Source organism: Orcinus orca, chromosome 6, assembly GCF_937001465.1.
Source record: "Orcinus orca chromosome 6, mOrcOrc1.1, whole genome shotgun sequence".
Taxonomy (NCBI): Eukaryota; Metazoa; Chordata; class Mammalia; order Artiodactyla; family Delphinidae; genus Orcinus; species Orcinus orca.
In genome coordinates this window covers 98,376,305-98,390,910 of record NC_064564.1, presented here as the reverse complement: position 1 = coordinate 98,390,910, position 14,606 = coordinate 98,376,305, and the positions used below count along the sequence as shown (strand labels likewise).

At 40.0% G+C, this 14,606-nt stretch overlaps 1 protein-coding gene across 3 annotated transcripts in view; it reads left to right on the top strand.

Annotated features, from left to right (window-relative positions):
- Positions 1 to 14,606, top strand: part of LPAR1 (lysophosphatidic acid receptor 1) — a 170,299-nt gene that overhangs the window by 71,048 nt on the left and 84,645 nt on the right. For all 3 annotated transcript variants that reach the window (XM_004269342.4, XM_033427467.2, XM_004269341.4), the window contains exon 2: positions 8,835 to 8,994. In XM_004269342.4, the coding sequence (XP_004269390.1) occupies positions 8,950 to 8,994 (45 nt within the window). In that variant the 5' untranslated portion in view covers positions 8,835 to 8,949. The remainder of the gene's footprint in view (positions 1 to 8,834; positions 8,995 to 14,606) is intronic.

Below are 14,606 nucleotides of genomic sequence, written 5' to 3'. Positions count from 1 at the left end.
ACTTAGCATAATGTCCTCATGGTTCACCCATGTTGTAATATGTGCCAGAATTTCCTTCTTCTTTAAGACTGAATAATACTCAATTGCATGCATATACTACGTTTTGTTTATCCATTCCATCTGTCCATGGGTTGCTTCCACCTTTTTGTCTATCATGAATAATGTTGCTATGAACATGGGTGTACAAATCTCTCTTTGAGACCTTGCTTTCAATTCTTTTGGGTATATATGCCCAGCAGTGGAATTGCTGGATAATATGATAATTCTATTTTTATTTTATTTATTTATTTTTTCAATTTAATTTTATTTTTTAACATCTTTATTGGAGTATAATTGCTTTACAAGGGTGTTAGTTTCTGTTTTATAACAAAGTGAATCAGTTATACATATACATATGTCCCCATATCTCTTCCCTCTTGCATCTCCCTCCCTCCCACCCTCCCTATCCCACCCCTCTAGGTGGTCACAAAGCACCGAGCTGATCTCCCTGTGCTATGCGGCTGCTTCCCACTAGCTATCTGTTTTACGTTTGGTAGTGTATATGTCCATGCCACTCTCTCACTTCGTCCCAGCTTACCCTTCCCCCTCCCTGTGTCCTCAAGTCCATTTTCTAGTAGGTCTGCTTCTTCGTTCCCGTCTTGCCCCTAGGTTCTTCTGATAATTTTTTTTCTTTTCTTTTTTTTTTTAGATGCTATATATATGTGTTAGCATACAGTATTTGTTTTTCTCTTTCTGACTTACTTCACTCTGTATGACAGTCTCTAGGTCCATCCACCTTACTACAGATAACTCAGTTTCATTCCCTTTAATGGCTGAGTAATATTCTGTTGTATATATGTGCCACATCATCTTTATCCATTCATCTGTTGATGGACACCAGTTGATTCCATGTCCTGGCTATTGTAAAAAGAGCTGCAATGAACATTTTGGTACATGACTCTTTTTGAATTATGGTTTTCTCAGGGTATATGCCCAGTAGTGGGATTGCTGGGTCGTATGGTAGTTCTATTTTTAGTTTTTTAAGGAACCTCCATACTGTTCTCCATAGTGGCTGTATCAATTTACATTCCCACCAACAGTGCAAGAGGGTTCCCTTTTCTCCACACCCTCTCCATCATTTATTGTTTGTAGATTTTTTGATGATGGCCATTCTGGATAATTCTATTTTTAAGTTTTTGAGGAACTGCCATTCTGATGTGCGTAGGAGCTGAACCATTTTACATTCCCACTGGCAGTACATAGAGATTCCAGTTTCTTCACATCCTTGTTTATTTTATTAGCAACCATTCTAATGGATGTGAGGTGTTATCTCATTGTGGTTTTGATATGTATTTCCCTAACTATTAGTGATGTTGACTATCTTTTCAGGTGCTTTTTGGCCATTTGAATATCTTTGGAGAAATATTTATTCAAGTCTTTTAATTTTTAGTTCGGTTGTTTGATTTTGTTGAATTTTCTTTATATGTTCTGGATATCAATTCCTTTTTAGATCTATAACTTGCAAATATTTTCTCCCATTCCATGGATTATCTTTTCACTCTTTTTTTTTTTTTTTTTTGCTGTACGCGGGCCTCTCACTGTTGCGGCCTCTCCCGTTGCTGAGCACAGGGTCCGGACCCGCAGGCTCAGCGGCCATGGCTCACGGGCCCAGCCGCTCCGTGGCATGTGGGATCTTCCCGGACCGGGGCAGAAACCCGTGTCCCCTGCATCGGCAGGCGGACTCTCAACCACTGCACAACCAGGGAAGCCCCTTTTCACTCTTGATTGTGTTTTTGTGCACAGAAGTTTTAAGTTTTGATTTAGTGCATTTTATCTATTTTTTCTTTGATTGTGTTCTTGAAGCCTAAGAACTTATAATCTTTTAAGAAAAGTTTACTTTTATTGTTAAATAACTTCCGTTCCATTTGTTCTTCCAGGGGTACCAATTATTCTTATATTGAATCTCTATTTTCTGTGCTCCACAGCCATAATTTCTAATCAGTCTAGTAACTATGTTGAGTATAAGCGCGTGTGACTCTTCTTAAGCTTGTCTTCCGTGGCGTTAGCTTGGTTTTCTGTAGTGGCACTTCTGCCTGTTGTAGTTTTAAATACATTTTTAGTTTCGGCAGTGATCTTTTTTTGCTTTATTTTTAAATCAGCGTTAAAATGATTTAAATGTTCAAATGTTTGAAATTTAAAGTGTCAAATAGCTATATGAGGCTTTCTAAGGAAAAGGAATTCTGTTCTCTTTCCCTGCCATTTACCTTCCCCATAGCTACCATTTTCAGTTGGTTTAGCTGCTTCATTGGGTATTTGCATTGCATCACTAAGATGTACTTTTTGATACATCAGTTTCAAGTATTGATAGACATCCTTCGTGGAGGATGTGCTGCATGCATACTCCCCTCCTGTACCTCTTCATCCTGATATAGTTAGGTCGTGATTTTGATCAGACCGTATTCAGTATTAGTGTTATTATGACCTTGTTAATGTCATTCACAGTGGAGCCATTTAGAATTCAGGTAGAATTCTATGGATCCTTTTCTTTTTCTGTAAATTCTTCTCCTTTAAATTTTAATTATTCTTCTTACGTTTTCTTCGTCTTCTTCTTATGTTTGCTTATTATTTTTCTGTGTGCTTATTATTTTATTCTATGTGCTTAGGATTCTACGTGCTCATTCAGTCGCAAACTCTGTCAGTTCTAGAAATATCTCAACATACCCAGACAGATGGTTATTCTGCAAACGTACTTTGTGAGTCCACTTACCTGTCATCCAGCGATGTCCTTTCACAAGTAGGCCAGGTATTCCCTTTAGTTTTCTCCTGAATCGAGCTCCTGTTCCTGTATCCCATGCCTTCATTTTGATTAGTTTCCTCCCTGTTTTGCAAAGGACATCCTGCAATAAGATTGTAGACTGTAAATCACTTTCTTCATTGTCCATTGTCTTCTAGCTTCTAGATTGCTGTTGAGAAATGCAGGGACTTTCTGGTGCCTAATCCTTTGTTTATGAGCCCCCTCATCACTTTCTGATCAGTTACAGGAATTAAAAAAAAAATCTTGTGTTTAAAAAAGTCATGATGATGTGCTTAACGTGGGCATATTAAAATCGATGCAGGTGGGCAGGTATGCATCAGTGGACCCTTACAGTCAACAAACTTAGGACTTGTCACTTTAGGAAATGTTTTGAGTTTGTTGTTTGATCCTCCCCCTGCCCCCGTTCCATTTCCTTTATTTTTTTTTTTATTCTGGAATTGCTTTTATTTGGCGATTAGATCTCCTGGATTAGTCCTCTAGCTTTCTCATTCTTACTGTTCTATTTTCCTTCACTTTGTTTTTTGGCTGTACATTTTGGGCAAGTTTCTTAACTTTATATTCCAATCCTTCTCCTGCATTTCCACTGATTGGTTTTTAAGTCTCCTGTTTGTTGTTTGAATGGGTGCAATATCTTCTTCCTGATGTTACTGTCGTTAAGGTCTTTTCATCTACTCAGATTCAAGAGAAGAATCTTCCAGTCTCAGGCTTTAGATATAAGGCTGGCTTCAGGTGCTTAAGATAAATAAATAGATAAATAGAAATAGATAAATACTGAGAAAGACAGGCTATAGCTCTGACCTTCCTCTATCACGTCATCTTGTCCGTCCAGGCTTGAGGTTGAGAGTTTCTTCCGTTTGGTTTCTGCTGAACTCTATAGAGTAGAGAGCTCTCTGAAGAAGGATACACACATTTCAAGTCTGAAATTTTTTCCTGTCTGATCTAAATGGCTCTATTTATGTGTAACACTTTTCTAAAATTTTGAGGGTCAATGTATCCATTCCTGGTTTCGGCATTGATGACTGCTTTCCTCCTTTAGTACTTTGTGTTCATCTGTTCTGTTTTGAGAATGGAAGCTTTGAAATCTTTAGTCATGTAGGCCCCACCCAAAGCTCTGGTTTATCTTCTGCTTCAGTAATACCATTTTCTGCTTTTTTATTCTGTTTTCTACTTGATCGACTGCCTTCATTCAAGTTCATAATTCATAATTCTTTTGTAATTTCATAATTTCTGATCTCATGTTTTTCTAAAGTTCTCTTTTATGTAGTATACCTATTTCTTAAGTAAGTATTTGCTCTGATTCTATAGTCTTCCTTCTCTTGAGCCCCATAATATTTTTCATTTGCCTGGTGGATTTGGATTTTTCTGTCTCTTATCCTTAGAGAATGAAGTCTATGCATATTCAGTATCAGGTATTACCCTGCATTCTTTCTAGAGACTGAAATGAGTCACTGTTTGACTCAAGTCCAGATGAAGGAAAAAGGTTAGCTTTATAGTAGATAAATTTGCCGGTTAGAAATTCATCTTCCTATGAGGCCTAGGAAAAGAGCCAGCATCAGCTCCAGAAGTAATCGAAGGGAACATTTGCCTCAGAACCAGAGACTTTTTTTTTTAAGGTATTTGGTGTGGCACTCAGTAATTAGCAAGATCATTGTCACTTGGCATGGCTGCCCATATCAGAAAGCCAGCTGGTAGTGCTTTTTTCCCACATATTTTCTGGGCCAGTCATTATGGCCACATGTAAATTAGAAGTAAATACAGCCAGAGATTACTTGCTCAGTTGGAGCCATGAACCCCTTTTAAGGAGCTGAGTATATTTTAAATGTACTCCAACACTCCCTGGCTTAGTTCACTCCAGCCGTCATCCCTCTGAACAGGGAGCGTCATTGTGAGTCTGTTGGGGTCTCATTTACTTATTTTCTGTCCACCTAATTACAGTTTCACATGAAGGGAATGTTGAGCCTTAAATGTTCTCCAACCTTCCATATTGATTCTTTCCAGTATATTTCTGGAAGTTTAAGCAATAGCTGGGATCCATCTGTGGCTTGATTCAGGGTTGATTGATCAATGTAGGGTTGATTCAGGATATTTCCTTTTCTTATATTCAATTGGTTATTTTCCGTTAATCTAGCACAGAACCATGAGCCTATGTAGCTTTCTTACTTGTAAATGGTATTTTATCTATCCATTTTTAAAAATATTATTTTTTTAAATTGAAGTATAGTTGATTTACAATGTTGTGTTAGTTTCAGTTGTACAACAAAGTGATTCAGTTATATGTACATGCATATCTATTTCTTTCAGATTCTTTTCCCTTATGGGTTATTACAAAATATTGAGTAGAGTTCCCTGTGCTGTACAGTAGGCCCTTGTTGGTTACCTATTTTATGTGTGTGTGTGTGTGTATATATATATATATATACATTTCGAACTATAGGGAGGGATTTTGAGGTAATTCATACCCAAAGACTGTAAAATGGATGAATGGGCAAGTCAACAGGTGACAAAGCTCATATTCTGCAAGTGAGTGGCATTAGATGTAGTTTTGCAGTTTTGAGAAGAATGATATAGATTAGAAGGCATGCCTAGAATGAAAAGTGGGGACCACTAGGGAAGAAGAGAAGGGGCAATAGTGACAGCCAAGGGCACCTGCGGTTAATGGAGCTGACTCACACTGCTTTGTGGTTTCCTGTACCTGGAGCTCAAGCAAAGGAAGTAGAGAGTTACGGTGAGGGCAGGCTATAAGAATTGCAGGGCAGGTATCTAAATACTTGGGAGAGTTCAAATAGGGATGAATTTCTTTAAAAATTCCGTGCAACTCTGTAGTTAGCAGTCTGGGGCTCTGGGAAAGCAGGACACAAGATGTCAACGTAATCCAGCTTACTTGGCCAGAGACTGAATGACATCATTATTTAGGATATTGTCTTTTTTGTCATCACATCTCTTCCCCCATGATTTGTACAGTTTTGTAAATAGGCTGGGAAGTAAATAGGTTTCATAAATGTAATTTTAAGACATTGCTCCCTGAGAGAGCTATTTTATACCCTTTGAGGTAGTATTGCTTAGCTCTTATATTTTAAGAGTTAAGTAACCATATCCCATCTTACAAAAGGCTCTTATAATGTAAGAATAAGTTCAACATACACTTTTATGAATCTTCTAGTGTTATACACTATTATCTCAGAAATAAAGATCTCTTCGTCTGAAAAAAAAAGGTTTAACAAAAGCTTCAAAACTCGGTATGTCTTAGATGCTTTAGGGGAAGACAGTTAATGTTCTTCTTCAAAATATGAAACTAACAATCTGTACTATTTACTATGTAGCTCAGGCGTGTGTCACATAAATCAAAACTAGGGGCACATCATGAAAGTTTTATATGGATGAGAGCAGCCCAAGGTGCTCTCTTTCAGGGTTTGGGGAAATAGTTACTCTGCAGAACGTCTGACTTGCATCCTGCTTCCTGAAGGACTTTATGAAATTTTTGCTTAAAAACTCTCCATGCACTTTCTCACTTAATTTTTGTACACTTGGAGGGTTCATCTATGGAAAGGCCCTGGGGTGGGTCCTGGTTCAGGTCTCTGCTCCATCATTTCCTGACCACATGACTGGGAACAATGCATTGGGTTTCTCACCTATGAAATGAGTTAACAATATCTGCCTTAAACTGTATGTGAAATGATTGTGCCAGTGCTCAGCATCCAGTAGGTGTTCATTAAATCTCAGTCTCCTGCCCCTCCCCCTTTTGCTGTCAGCAGTGATGCCATATGGCATATTTGTCACATCCATTTCGATATCCCTTTCCCGACTGCAGGCTGGGTACCCAGCATTCACCTTTTGGGCAACCCTGTGTACTCTGATTATTGAAAATATTTTATGGTTTTATCGCTTAATGATTTAGCTCGGCAGAAGTGATATTGGGCCAGCACACAGAGCGTGAGTCTTTTAGAATAGAATCTCACTTGCCTGCTTGTTTTGCTTTTTGGTTATCATTGTTTATATATTTATATATTATATATTTATGTATTCATCTGTCCACTCCACATATAATAGAGCAAGAAGATGTGAATTGTCAATATGTGAGAAGGAAAAAGGAAAAATACAAAAGTAGGGGTGGCACAAAATGGTACCAGAAATAAGTTCAGTACGAAAGAGTGCACCATAGGGCCCTGTAATTTTCCCAGGGTAGGCTCGGCTCTCTGGCACCCCTCATGAAAGAGGAAATACACTCTGTGGATGTGTGCCTTTCTCCTGGGCTGTTACTTAAAATCACAGTGTGATAAACAGCAGGTATTTTTCCCTCTAAAACTGGGACTGAGGAGAGCATCACTGTAGTCTTAGGGCAGCTATGGAATTTTGTGTGGAATGTTAGACCAAAATGTGGCTTGACAGCTTTACTTCTTATCTATTAATAAAAATAGTCACTCTGGGGCTTCCCTGGTGGCGCAGTGGTTGAGAGTCCACCTGCCGATGCAGGGGACACGGGTTCGTGCCCCGGTCCGGGAAGATCCCACATGCCGCAGAGCGGCTGGGCCCGTGAGCCATGGCCGCTGAGCCTGTGCGTCCGGAGCCTGTGCTCCGCAACGGGAGAGGCCACAACAGTGAGAGGCCCGTGTACCGCAAAAAAAAAAAAAAAAAAAAAAAAGTCACTCTAACAGAAAGGTAGAGGAAGAAAATAGGAAGGTGCCACAGTTCTAAACAACTAAAACCTAAAGTGATTAAAACTACAGTATGAAGGCTAATACACAGAGACAGGATAAAAATCAGAATGTAAGGTTCAAATCTCAGAATGTAAGTTGCTGCCAAACCTTGATTGTTTCTTAGGAAACAGTTCTTCTGAGGTTATGTGACTTGCTCAGCATACTCCAGCTCATAGAAAATAGTGCCAGAGGATTTGGCAAAGACTTGGGTTAAATATCCAACTCTGCCATTACTTAACTGCTCAAGACTTGGATCTTGTGATCCTGGTTCATAACTTTTACTATTGTGAAGAATATCATTTGCCGATAGTTTGAAAGTATTCCAGTGTTCTCTTGCATGCTGCTGCAACCAGAAAGTATATTTACAGACAAAAGCTCCCTGCAGGCAGGGGCAGGCTCCATTTTATTCATTGTGCCCTTAGTTCACTGTAGATGCTCCATAAATATCTTTTGAATAAAAGAAACAATATTGTAAGATGGTATGAAACCAACCTAAAAATGAAAAATTTTCTTAAAATGAATGTATTTTCTTAAATTCTTAACCTGGAAAAAGGTCCCCTTCTGGACTAAATTGCAATGTGGAAATTATCGCATAGGTCTAGCATCCTCTCTCTAAGGGTGTCGAGAGGAATTGAGAAATGTACTCTTCCTCATACGTGTGGAAGTCTGGTTTACAAAGCCCCCCCCTCCCCCAATCCAAGTACTTCACTTTTTCTTGTGACCGACTCATGTCTATCACTTTGGGGCGTCTTGCCTTTCTTTAATCCTGAAAGTGGTAACAAGTTCCCTAAAGAAATGTAAACATGGAACACATTCACTTATGTCTCATCTGGGACTTGCTCGCTGCTCTAGGGCTGGTTCTGCCGTTAATGAAGAGTAAGGTTCCAGTCATCTCTCTTCTCCAACCCACAGGGTTTTTCATCTGCTAATGGGCAGGGTTGAACTGGGTGTCTCTAAGACCCTTGATACTATTATTCTTTTTGCCCTTTGTCTATAAACTGTCAGCTCTTAATTGTGAGTCACTCAATTCCTTTGTTATTTAATGACAGGATGGCTCTTCCCTCTGCCCACTCTCCCTGTCTTCACAACTTGAAATCACCTGCCCAAAACATCTAGCTATCATACCAAGTTGGATTCAGACTTATGAAAATACATCAACTGATTTGGATGAGTGGTACAGAAGTCCTCCCGTGAGATGTTAGATGCTCCCTCCCGGGTTCCTCTTTTCATTAAGCTGGTAGTTGGCATTTAGTATAGGGGATTTTTCACTTCCCGTGGCCAAAGGTACTTCACTCTCATATGCTAGTCCTCTGAGGCTGACGGTGGGTTTTCCTATCCTTTTCCAGGTACACAGTTGCTCCTAGCATGACCGTGATCTGATCAGCAACCACGAGAATCTGACTCCCGTGTGGGGTGCCTTAGTGCTGGGGCCTGGTCACCGCCCACAACTCCAGAGCTGCCATGGCTGCTGCCTCTACGTCCACCCCTGTCATTTCACAGCCCCAGGTATGTGATTCAAACCTGCATAGGTTTGGGCTAATCATAGTTTTGTTGAGTATTTCAATTGAATTTCAGAAAGTGTGTTTGACTTTGGAGATCATGTGTCTCCTTTGAAGTATCATTTGGTGGGGAATTTTTTGAAGAGTATTTTTGTGAGGGAGGTGCTTATGGTTTTCAGTGCCTAGGGTGTCTGGCTGTTACCGTAGGCATCAAACTCCAAATCAAGACAGTCAGTAGTAAATCCTGCTGTTGGCTTTTTTAGGGTTTATTTTGGAACAGATCTAATCTTTTTTTTTGGCTGCGTTGGGTCTGCATTGCTGTACGTGGGCGTTCTCTAGTTGCAGCGAGTGGGGGCTAGTCTTCCTTGCAGTGCGTGGGCTTCTCATTGCGGTGACTTCTCTTGTTACGGAGCACGTGCTCTAGATGTGTGGGCTTCAGTAGTTGCAGCACGCGGGCTCAGTAGTTGTGGCACGTGGGCTCAGTAGTTGTGGCTCGTGGGCTCTAGAGTTGTGGTGCACAGGGCTTAGTTGCTCCACAGCATGTGGGATCTTCCCAGACCAGGGATGGAACCCATGTCCCCTGCATTGGCAGGCGGATTCTTAACCACTGCGCCACCAGGGAAGTCCAGAACAGATCTAATCTTACAACAAGTTTTCTGAATGTTGTCTTGATGTCCTCCTCCTATAATGATGATTATTTTGTCTTGACCTGTTCTAGTAACTTTGAGAAGAAAATGCAATTCCAGAAACTTCTGAACCACAGTAATATGAGTTACTTTTTCTGTCCAGTGAAGAACAGTCACATGGCAAGAACATTGTTCTCACTGTTTTACAGTCTGATCTATTCAAGTATTAACTGGACTCTTTCAGTTTCAGCAGGCAGCATGGTATAGTGGGGAAACAGACTTTGGAGTCATTAGGCCTGTGCTCACATCTCAATTGCTGGATAAGGTGCCTTAGTCATGCTAACCTCCCACAGCTTCCATTTCTTCTCATGTAATCATCTTTCACAGCATGGTTATGGGGATTAAAGGAGAGAAGCTATGCAAAGCATGTAGTACTCAACAAGTGTGGTTTCCCACTTGCTCTTCCTTTGTCTTCGTCTCTTCCTTTTGGACTGTGACCTCTGATCGCATTCATGAGAATCACTTCTAGGTCAAGGTTGAAGAAAAAAGTACACCTTTGAGAAAAAGCCATATTGATTGAAATTTGAATCATTATGATACAAAATATTGTTCCATACTTTTTTTTCTTTGTATCATTTTGCAGGCTAAATTTTGTATATATTTCTTTTTTTTTAATTGAATACAAGTTTTATATGATATGGGAGCCTTCGTAAGGAAATGAAGATCTGAAGAAACAGACCTATGTATTTTTATGCTGGGTGGGGTTTTATTGTTTTTTTTTTAATTTTTTTTTTTTTTAAGTACAGTTGATTTACAGTATTATGTTAGCTTCAGGTGTACAACAAAGTGATTCAGTTATACATATATATAGAGAGAGCGTGTCTGTGTGTATATATATATATTTTTTTTCAGATTCTTTTCCCTTATAGGTTATTACAAAATATTGAGTAGAGTTCCCTGTGCTATACAGTAGGTCCTTGCTGTATATATTTCAGGTAGGCGTGTGTGTGTGTAAAGAAGGGGACGGAGGGAAAGGAAGGAGAGGGAGAAAGGAGGAAGGAGCATTTCCACTTTATTTACTATAAATGCTTTTCTTCTCTGAAAGACCTTGGAATTTTATCACATGGATAGTCGTTGCTGTTCCTTAACATTATAAAGTTTGTATATCATTTTCCAGGATGTTTAGTGTTATCACCATCATGTGTATTTCTGTTTTCTGGTAAATGGATCATTGTCTTTTCAACACCTCATTTACTTTGGGTGTTTGGTTTCCATTCCCCTTAGTAGTGTTCTTGGTGCCCGAGAGAGACATGGTAAATGGGTAAAAAGATTTACTGCCTGTTACCGGAGGTCACCATTTCAAAGTCCACTGCACCTGTTCCCTTGCAATGACTATTCTTAGCCTTTTGTGGAGTGAGTTAGGCCCTAGTACAGGTTTTCTGGACAGGTCGTTTCAGCATCCCAGTCTCACCGCTCTCTTTTGTCAGCATTTCCAACAGCATCATCTTATCTACACGTCTTCCCTCTTACACAAGCTACTATCAGCCGGTGAGTAATATAAATATTTTTAAATGACTCATTTAATGAAAACGTTTAGCACTGCCCTAGGTAGAAAGAGGTCATATTTAGTATAAACACTTGGGGAAATATATACTCTTGTAAAGTCTCTGTGGGAAAGTAAATTGGTCCAGTCACTCTGGAAAGTAATTTGACAGTATCTGTTAAAATTATAGACCTTTGCACATGCCCTGTTCCCATCTTGGTACCTATGTTAGAAACATGTGAGTCCAAGGAGATGTGCAGGAAGATATTCATTGACACATTCGTTGAAGGCCAAGAAGTACAAAACTTTCTAATATTCAATAGTAGAAGGACTTAATCAAGTTGGTCACGTTGATATGATTTTAATACTGCAGTTAAATGATGGATATCTGTCTATCTCAGCACAACTCTGTCTCCTCAAGATATCTCGTGGAGGGAAAAGAAAGCAAGATGCAGAATGATACTTACAGGAAGATATCATTAAAACTGTGAAACAAAACCATATGTTTTTAGGGATAAACATATGGTACATTAATGTAAATGTGTATAGTGAAAAGTCTGTAACACACATTGCCAACGGGAAAGAGATTGTCCCCAAGAGGGCAAAAATTGGATATTGGGAGATGAAAAATCCCTCCAGAGCTTAACCTTGCCTGATGAAATCCTATTCCTTAATTTCTCCTTAGGGAGAATTTGAATTTAATTAAAATTTCCTCCTTGAGCATCACCAATAGAAAAAAAAAAAAGTTAAGAAACACTGGTCTAGAAGGATACACAAGGCTCTTCAGTCACATTGCCTAGGTTCAAATCCTGGCTCCAGTATTTCGTAACTGAGCCTGTTGGGGGAGAGGAGAAAAGGTATCCACTCTCTCAGTGCCTTGGTTTCCTCATCTGCAAAATGAACATCATCATGAAAAAGCCGACTTCATAGGGTGGTTTTAGGGTTGAAATGAGATCATGTGTGTAGAGCTTAGAACAGTATCTGACATATTGCTCAATACATCTCAGTATTGTTCAGCAAGCACTGTGGCAGGCCTAGGGATGCAAGAATAAATAAGATAAAGAAGGCTTTTGCCCTGTCAGAGTTTATAAATGTAGTGGGAAATACACAGATAGGGAAACAAAAAATTAGAATGCTGTGTCACAAATGCTATGATACAGGAAGAATGGGTGCTCTGTGGATAAAGTGGAACACCAGAAAAGACGTGTAGAATCAGGGGAGGGGCTTCTCGAAGGAAGACTGCCAGGCTGGGAGCTTGTGAATGAGGATGAGTTATTCTGGTAAGGGAGAGGAGACAGCCCGTGTGAATGTCAGGCGTCCCAAGGTGAGAGCTCACAGCATTTGCATGTGAGTTCAGGGGTGGTTGCCGTATACTGGGGTATGAGGTTGTGAGCAGTGATGTCTAGAGCCAGCTCTGCCCGCTTACAAGATCTGATTGTTCAACTTTAAAAGGAATTTCGTGAGCCAGTTGACTTCATGCTTATAGCCTGAAATCAGCCAGGGTGGAGTATTTACACCACAGAAATTGGCAAACACAGGCCCTCATTCCTGAGCACCCATTGTTAAATACTTATCGGCATACTTAAGGTTGTAGAAAAGGTAGATGTTTTAGGTTACAAAGTTGGAGAAGGTTTTGCAGGGTCTCGGAAGCCAAATGAAGGTATTTAACATTAACCTCAAACAAGCCTGGGTAGCTCGTGTGTCTTAGAGCTGGGTTCAGACCTTGACTATTAACAACTGTGTTGAAGCAATTAATTAAAGAATCTCAACCAGAGAAGTGAGTCCCATGATTCTCACCATGTGTTGGGAGCAGTAGTAGCTTCTGATAGTTGGGGGAACTCAAGCCCTCTCGGAAGGAGTCGGCTGTAAGCTGGGGTGTTAGGTCACAGAGAGAGGCAGCTTACCCTTCCGGAGAGATGCAGCTCATTGGGTCACTTGGTTCCCAGGATCCTTTCGCCCATGATGAGCATCTTGATTATATGTCAACTCTTCACATGTAATTTGTGCAGTCAGATTTTAATCCGAGGCTGATTTGCCCTTGCCCCCAAGCCTGTATTCATTGTAGTCTCTCCTATTATCAAGTTTTCCCCAGGTTCAGAGAAGGTAAAAGTAATTTAAATACAGCATCTCCTTAGGCAAGGCATAATAAGCTGTTCACTCAATCAGCTTCACCCGGTATTGTCTGGCACATCAACTTGCATTCTTTTAGAGTGAATTCAGGGACCTGTGCAAAGATAAACCCACATTCAAGTGTGAAAGGCCTGACAATCCTTTCCTAAGACAAAAACAACAATTTTAAAAAAAAGCTTTTGGTTTTGTTTGGTACTCTATTCATTTGGTAACAAAGAGCATTTTTCTAATCAAGGCTGCCTATTACTAGATATAAACTAATTAATATGAACAAAATAGCTGGTGATTGTTTCCAACAATAATAGGGAAGAAAGGTTCATTGTCACTCTTGCTGGAATTGCTGTTTAGTCAGTGAAAGATACGCCTGGTGCTTTGAAGTGGGACAAGTTTGTATTCCCTGCTTGACTCCTGCCTAGACTGTAAGATGGATTTTTGTTTGCTCATGCTGAGAGAGACAGCACCTTGTTCTGAAGCTAGATGAATACTGAGGCGAAACTGGGCTAGCAGCAGCAGGAAGACTGTTTGTCGCTGCTTTGCTGTTCTGCTAGTCCAGATAAAGAGCACCCAAAGGAAGCTCTGGAGATGTTTGCAGACAGGAACATGCTCATCCTTTGGTTAAACGAATGCGCTCTTACCCTGCGGGGATGGGAGAATGTAGGGGATGGAGGTAGAATAGGTAACCAATGACCATTTTCTGTTTCTAGAATGCTGTTTAGCAGGACTTTAACGGTGGTTCATCCAGTTACTGTGGGTGGAGTATGGATTAAAAGTTTTATTTTCTTTTTGAATGGAGGGGTCAATAGTTCAATCCATGAATGGGTGGTTTGGGCTCTCTCAAACCGACCGGTATTAGAGATCAGAAGAGGTGTTTAAGAACTTCAAAGGCGTTCGGATCTCACACCTGTGATTCCAGTAAGGAAGGAATCTTTGCCATCAGTATTTTACAAGGTATTTCATTCTTTCTCATTTGCTAAGTGGCTGTCTTGGTTTCAAGCCAAGGAAACGAAGATATTTTGATCCCTTCAAGTGATGTCCCGTAGCTTTCATTAAAGATGTGAATTTGGATAGATGCTTAATGTCTTCATCTTCATCAACAGATTTGTTACCCTAGTTCTTACCCAGTTCTCTGATATAACTAACAAGTAGGTCTCTACTTGGTGTCTGCTGGAAGACAGGTGTTTTTGAACATCATTACTGATAGGTTTTTAGAGGTTTTATTTCTGACATTAGAGAGTGGATACATTTGGATTAAAGCAGTTGAATTCCTTGTTCAGTGGGTTGTGTTTTTTGAGATTGAAAGACTTCTGTTTTGTTTTTTGG